Here is a 7,278-nt window from a genome sequence, read left to right on the forward strand (position 1 = left end):
TTTTCATTTTTTTCTTTTCAGTTAGTTTCTCAGTTACCTTATTTATAGTTCATGTACCTGCCTTATCCGTTTTGGACCTTTACCACACTCTTAAACGTTTTCAGCTGCCCCTTCCTCCACTGAAGCACCCCTGCAGGGCTCAGTGACCAAGGAAGAATCAGAGAAGGAGCAAACTGCAGTGGAAACAAAGAAGCAGCTCTGCCCCTATGCTGCGGTGGGAGAGTGCCGATATGGGGAGAACTGTGTGTATCTCCACGGAGACTCGTGTGATATGTGTGGGCTGCAGGTCCTCCATCCAATGGATGCTGCCCAAAGATCACAACATATAAAAGTAAGTCTTAAGGAAGATATTCTGTTAATAGGTGTGAGAACTATATTTTCCCTTTCACAACATTGTCAGTTCATTTCAAAGAAACGTTTGGTGAATTAAATGGTGATTATCATTAAGTTAGGGATGTTCTCCTTCCTAGGCTTCTTGACTGCTTTATCAAGAAAATTGTGCTTTAGAACCTCAGACTTTGGAGGCTTTTTCCTTTTTATTTCTTCTTTTTTAAAATAGCAGCTTCTCTGAGATTCACATTCCATGCAATTTACTCTAAAATGCACATTTCATTGGTTTTTAATATACTCGCAGTTGTGCAGCCACTGTTCTCTCTAATTTTAAGACATTTTCATTATCCCAGAAAAGAAGCCTCTGGCTCATTAGCTCCACGGCTCTCCGTTCTTCCCTCCCTCCAGCTCCTGGCAACAACTGTTCTACTTTCTGTCTCTATGGATTTCCCTGTTCTGGACATTTCGTATATGTGGCCTTTTGTGACTGGCTAAAAGATTAGCAAGATGTTCTCAGGATTCATTTGTGTTAGAGTGTGTATCAGTACTTCCTTCCTTTTCATGGCTGAGTAATAGTCCTCCGTATGGCTGTACAACACTGTTTTTCCATTTGGGTTGTTTCAGCTATTATGAATAATGCCATGAACATTCGTGTGTAAATTTTGGTGGACATACGTCTTGATTACCTTGGAATAGAGTTGCTGGGTCACATGGTAACTCTATGCTTCATATTTTGAGCGACTGCCAAACTTTCTCCACAGTGACTGCACTGTTTTACATTCTCATCAGCGATGGATGAAGGTTTCAAACTATGGTTTCCTAAGCCCATTTGCTGCATGAATTTTTTTTGTTGTTGGGAAGACCCTGTATTAAAAACCTTAGATTTATTGGAGCAGATTTTGCTTCTAATCATAATCATCTCTTTTAATAAACTCACTTTGGCTGTGGGTGGTGGTGAAGCAGTGGGGTGTGGTTTGACCTCTGCCTTCTCAGTGTATTGGCTGTGTGATGTAGCAGTTTCAACCCCTGTATATATTCGGGAGAGCGGTGCCTACTTCAGGGGATTGTTTTTAAAAAAAATAAAAAAAAAGCCTAAGTGTCCATCGACAGACGAATGGATAAAGAAGATGTGGCACATATATACAATGGAATATTACTCAGCCATAAAAAGAAACGAAATTGAGTTATCTGTAGTGAGGTGGATGGACCTAGAGTCTGTCATACAGAGTCAAGTCAGAAAGAGGAAAAAAAATACTGTATGCTAACACATATATATGGAATCTAGAAAAAAAGGTTCTGAAGAACCTAGGGGCAGGACAGGAATAAAGACTCAGACGTAGAGAATGGACTTGAGGACACGGGGAGAGGGAAGGGGAAGCTGGGATGAAGTGAGAGAGTGGCATGGACATATATATGCTACCAAATGTAAAATAGGTAGCTAGTGGGAAGCAGCCGCATAGCACAGGGATATCAGCACAGGGAGATCAGCTTGGTGCTTTGTGACCACCTAGAGGGGTGGGAAAGGGAGGGTGGGAGGGAGACGCAAAAGGGAGGGGATATGGGGATATATGTATACGTAGAACTGATTCACTTTGTTATACAGCAGAAACCAGCATACCACTGTAAAGCAATTATACTCCAATAAAGATGTTTAAAAAAAGGTTTAGGAAAAGGATAAAAATATATACTAAAATAACTGGTTATATGGGACTGTGGGTGACTTTTCTATTGCTTATTTGTATTTCCCATAATTAGCATGTTTCTAAGAGATTAAAATATGTGTAATATAATGTTATATAAATTATACCTCATTTAAAATAAAAAGTATGTGATGTCCACACAAAAACTTGTACATGAGTGTTCATAGCACTATTCATAACAGCCCCAAAGCAGAAACAACCAAAATGTCCATCACCTGAAAATGGAAAAACAAACTGTGGTCTCTCCATACGATGGAATATTACTCAGCAAGAAAAAGAAAATGAAATAATCATATATTGTGCCACCATAGATACCTTGAAAATGTGCGAAGTGAACAAAGGCAGTCACAGAGGGCCGTGTATTTATATGAAATGTCCTGAATAAGCGTGTCCACAGGTTTGTCGTTGCCTAGGGCTACAGGTGTTGAGTGGGGGAAGTAAGTGACTACTGTGGGTTTGGAGTTTCCCTTTGGGGTAATGAAAATGTCCTAGTATTGATTGTGGTGATGGTGGTATAGGTCTGTGCATATACCAAAAACCATTTCATTGTACACTTTGAATGAATGCATTATATGGGATGTAAGTTATATCTCAATAAAGCTGTTTTATTTTGAATGTGAATTATATGCCTGGCACATAATTGTCACCTAATAAAGGTTAGTTTCCTTCACCCTTATTTTCTGATAGGTTGTAAATTACAGCCTTAATCCTAATTACATTTTCCATCTAGAAACCTGTAAAATCAACAAACTTAATGTGAAAAACTGTAGTGTGAATAACAGCAGGGGTTGAGTTGCAGGACAGAGAAAATTAGGTAATTTTTTAGTTCCTGAAGTTGAGTCCTCAGAGTTTGACTTTATAGTATCGTGAAGTCCCCAGATGTCGGTGCACCTGTACTCACTGGTGAGCAAAGCTGTTTTCAGTGTCGTATTGGGAACATTATCTTTTCAACTGACTGTTTGATTCTCTGCACGGGAGTCTTTAGCTGTCAAGTTGTCGTGATTCCATGGCTTGATTGCACCTCTCTCCACTTTTTCTAGTCTTGCATTGAGGCCCATGAGAAGGACATGGAGCTCTCGTTTGCTGTGCAGCGCAGCAAGGACATGGTGTGTGGGATCTGCATGGAGGTGGTCTATGAAAAAGCCAACCCCAGCGAGCGCCGCTTCGGGATCCTCTCCAACTGCAACCACACCTACTGTCTCAAGTGTATTCGCAAGTGGAGGAGTGCTAAGCAATTTGAGAGCAAGATCATAAAGTGAGGCTCCTCCCCAGTCTTCGTTTGTGCTTTTCTATTTTGGGGAAGAATTTAGTATCTTGTGCCAACTTTCAACCAGATGGACCGCATTTAAATGCATGCATTTTATCTTGAAACTGGGGGTTCTTCTAATTGGGATTTCTTCTTTGTATTTCAGCTAGCTTCTAGATTAGTTGGTATATCTACTTTTATTTGAATGAGGAAACCGTATGTATCAGTTAGTAGAATCTTCGTGCTTTTTTCTGAGGAGATTGTGTTTAATGGATTAGCCAGTTTAGGTTCAGAGAACAAACTTATCTAGCTCTGAATGTATGTTTCCTGACATTTTACATTTTCCACTTTCCTATTCCATCCATTAAGCTAGCCAATAATCCACCATCCTTTAAAGATTGTTCTCATAACTGAACAAAAACGACATAATCTAAACAGAGCAAAGTTACAAGAAATAAATTTATTTAAACGAAAGAAAAAGGAGTCTGTGTGAAATGTCTTCTTTTTTTTTTTTAACCTAAGTTATTATTATTTTTTTTAATGAACTGGCTAGCCATTGAGTTGAATTTATAAAGGAGTTTGTCTTGCCTCAAAAGAAATGGTCAGTTGTGTGACCAGCGTGTGGGACCCTTTCAGGAAAAGCCCATTTGCCTTTCAGTTAAGTCTTTAAATCTGGAGGTGACACACCAGGGTGTGTCCTTGAAGGAGAGTGGGCCTGTAAAGGGGAATTTGCATTGCAGCCTGTTCATTGTTTCCCAGGTCCTGCCCAGAATGCCGCATCACATCTAACTTTGTCATTCCAAGTGAGTACTGGGTGGAGGAGAAAGAAGAGAAGCAGAAACTCATTCAGAAATACAAGGAGGCAATGAGGTATGAGCACTGCAGCCTTTTCTCAACCTAAGATCCCAACGTCGCTTGGGTTCACTTTGAAAAGAACAGTGCTGCATTATATACTCCTACCTCCTTCCTACCCTTTCTTTTACTTCCCAGTACAGTTTATTTTGTCACCGCTGATAACACTTAACCTGTTCTGTATCTTGCTATAACACAGTCCTTGGGGTGCACGCCAGAGGGCTGCGTTACGATGAAGTCTGCACTGCTGAGAGAGCTAAAGCCCCAGGAATGGGGTCTGCCTTGTCCTGATTCCATGTTGCAGTTGTCCTATGTTCCTGTGTGTGGGCTTTCTCGAAGGTTTTTGTCTCTGCTGGATCTGCGGTACTAGGGCTGTTAAACAGTAGACGTGACCAGTTTCCGTTTCTAGTCAGTGTTTCATGCAATAGCACACACGTGTTTAAGAACACACCTTGGGAAGGGATGTAAACAGACGTACCAGTTCTATCCCTCCCCGTTTAAAGAAACCCTGGATGATAGTCAAGTACAGACCTGAAATCCACTGTGAATAAGGGTTGCGATATTTTCCTTTCCAGCAACAAGGCGTGCAGGTATTTTGATGAAGGACGCGGGAGCTGTCCATTTGGAGGGAACTGTTTTTACAAGCATGCGTACCCTGATGGCCGTAGAGAGGAGCCACAAAGACAGAAAGTGGGAACATCAAGCAGATGCCGGGTAACTCTCACTGTTTTTTTAAAGGAGGGGAACTACCACACTCTCAGTTGAGTCCCGCACAGATTGGGGTAGGGGAAGGAGAAGATTAACACTGGGAACGAGACTAGAGCATTAAAGGAGGAAACCAACTTCGGCAAACTGGGAGGGCTGTGAGAGGAGAAACTAGAATGCTTAAAGCTCTAGACTAAGCTGTTGGCCTCAAGTAACCAGAGGGGAGGAATTGGTAAAGTCGAAACCCTAAATAAGAAGTCTGGTTCGTCATGCCCTCTGGTGTGCTGGACGTTTTGCCTTAGAAACAAGAGAATAGAAGATGCTACTCGGCAGTGCCATCCCTATCACGGCCCTGTTTTTTACAGGCCCAACGAAGGAACCACTTCTGGGAGCTCATTGAGGAAAGAGAGCACGGCAACCCCTTCGACAACGACGACGAAGAGGTTGTCACCTTCGAGCTGGGCGAGATGTTGCTTATGCTTTTGGCTGCAGGTGGGGACGACGACCTGACGGACTCTGAAGACGAGTGGGACTTGTTTCACGATGAGCTGGAAGATTTTTATGACTTGGATCTATAGCAGCTTTGCGGGGCGTGTGAACTGGTCTGCTGAGCCTCAGACAGCAGCCGTCCCCGCTTGTGGCGGCAGCGCCCGTGGTTCTCCTCTAGGCAGGCCTCTCAACTCCAGGTGCTGTCGTAATAAGTTTTACCCAGGGCCTGTCTTCTCAATCCCTCACCTTTCCCCAAGGAGTATGTTGTTTTCTCTGTTTAAAAAAGTTACAAAAATAAATCTTAAAGTTAGTTTTTTTTGTAACATGAATTTAACTGTCAGACAGTTAGAGTGTAGGTTTGTTGCGTCATCTGTTTTCAGCCAGATTCACACAGTTCAAGGGCAGCATTTCTGGATTTGCAGTACTCACTTTTGAGGACCCCAGGTTCAAAAGTAACAGCATTGGCCCTGCTGTGGGGTCCAAGAATTGGGGTGATAGCTGAAGGATCTGAACTGTGGCACGTAGCCTTCTGCTATAGACTTAGGCGGATGCTTGAGGTTTCTGGTGAATTCTGCACATCTGTGTTTTTATGTCTGTTCCCTGCCCTGTAATCCCCACCCTGGGCACTTGTTCTGTGGTTTTGGTCTCTTGTTTAATTGCACGCAAGTACTACTGCTGGGTAACCAGAACCAGGTGCGACTGTGCTGAGATTTTTACTGTGTTTAGCCTGATAGGAAAATTGTGAAAGAACACATATAAAGATATAGTGGAATAAAATAAATGCAGAGTTGGAAGTTGACTCCCAAGGGCTGATAGACTTGGTACGTGTGAGTGTGTAACAAGCTTCTTCTCATCCCTGCATAGATGCAGTGTCTGTAGCCTTAGTGGACAAACTCAAGTTTAGTGGTTTCAGCCTCGTTTGGCAAATAGATCTTAAAGGACAAAGCAGTATATTGGTAGCTGTTAATAGAGCAGGGCTAGCTCTGTCTCTATAAATAGGGAAATGGGCTTAGCCATAGAAGTTCAAACTATCTGGTTGTCTCATGTATTAACACAAACTGGGTCTCAGTTACACAGTTGTATTTAATGTTTTATGATCTCCTAGACTTTCTAGTCCAGGCACTTTTTGACAAACCTTTGTCCTCATTTGAGGGGTTTTGTTGTCGGGTTTTTCTGTTCGTTTTTGTGGGTGTTTGCCTCATTCCATCCCTGAGCTTTGCAGCTAGACAGGTGTGATTCACAACTATGTTCTAAGGTGTTTCCTGTAGTGGAGTAATTGGTTTGCAGTAGTAAGTCCTGCTTTTCCACTAAAAGGGGACGGAGAGGTGGTAATCCACGAGATAAGCTAAAGTTAAATTGTTAGAAGAATTCCTTGATCAGAAATTATAAATTTGCGTTCTGTTGCTCTATTTCCTGAAAATAACTTGGAGATGCCCCTGATATGTCCATCTACTGCTTTGATTCCTTGGATACCACTCATTCTTTCACGTTAAGCAAAAACAAGTAATTGTTGCAGAGGTCTCTGTATTTTGCAGCTGCCCTTTTGTAAGACGCACTTTTCCCAAATAAAACAATTTTAAAAACCCATAATTTGGCTTTCTGTTTTGTGTAATGAGCCATTTTGAAATGTGCAGATGTCAAAGCATATTTTTTTCTTTCATCACCTCTTGGATCAGTTCATCAGTTAGTCAAATTTCTGTGGATATAGGTTCATTGAGAAAAGTTGACACCTTTCCTAAAACATCTAGCCTGTGAGAAATGTTTGAGAGAGAAAGAGATAAAGAGGAAAACCTTACCAGCTGGGATCATCAAACTTCTTTTTAGGATTTTTAAGACTAACCCTTAGGCCTTCTTTGTTGGACAGTGGCACTGACAGTTTCTGTTGCCATGTGCTGGTTGAACCTGCTTCAGACCCGCAAATAACGGTGTTTTTGTTCCTAATTCTAGTACGTGATT

General features: G+C 41.8%; 1 protein-coding gene across 4 annotated transcripts in view; it reads left to right on the forward strand.

Annotated features, from left to right (window-relative positions):
• Positions 1-6,912, forward strand: part of MKRN1 (makorin ring finger protein 1) — a 28,883-nt gene extending 21,971 nt beyond the window's left edge. For 2 of the 4 annotated variants that reach the window (XM_032643271.1, XM_032643272.1), the window contains 5 exons: positions 105-331; positions 3,071-3,285; positions 4,036-4,146; positions 4,704-4,842; positions 5,199-6,910. In XM_032643271.1, coding sequence (XP_032499162.1) covers positions 105-331; positions 3,071-3,285; positions 4,036-4,146; positions 4,704-4,842; positions 5,199-5,411 — 905 coding nt within the window. In that variant the 3' untranslated portion in view covers positions 5,412-6,910. Of the gene's footprint in view, positions 1-104; positions 332-3,070; positions 3,286-4,035; positions 4,147-4,703; positions 4,843-5,198 lie in introns of all 4 variants that reach the window. The other 2 variants (XM_032643269.1, XM_032643270.1) reach the window with 2 other exon arrangements.
• Positions 6,913-7,278: the final 366 nt, after the last annotated feature.

The sequence above is a fragment of the Phocoena sinus genome, chromosome 9 (assembly GCF_008692025.1).
Source record: "Phocoena sinus isolate mPhoSin1 chromosome 9, mPhoSin1.pri, whole genome shotgun sequence".
Classification (NCBI taxonomy): Eukaryota; Metazoa; Chordata; class Mammalia; order Artiodactyla; family Phocoenidae; genus Phocoena; species Phocoena sinus.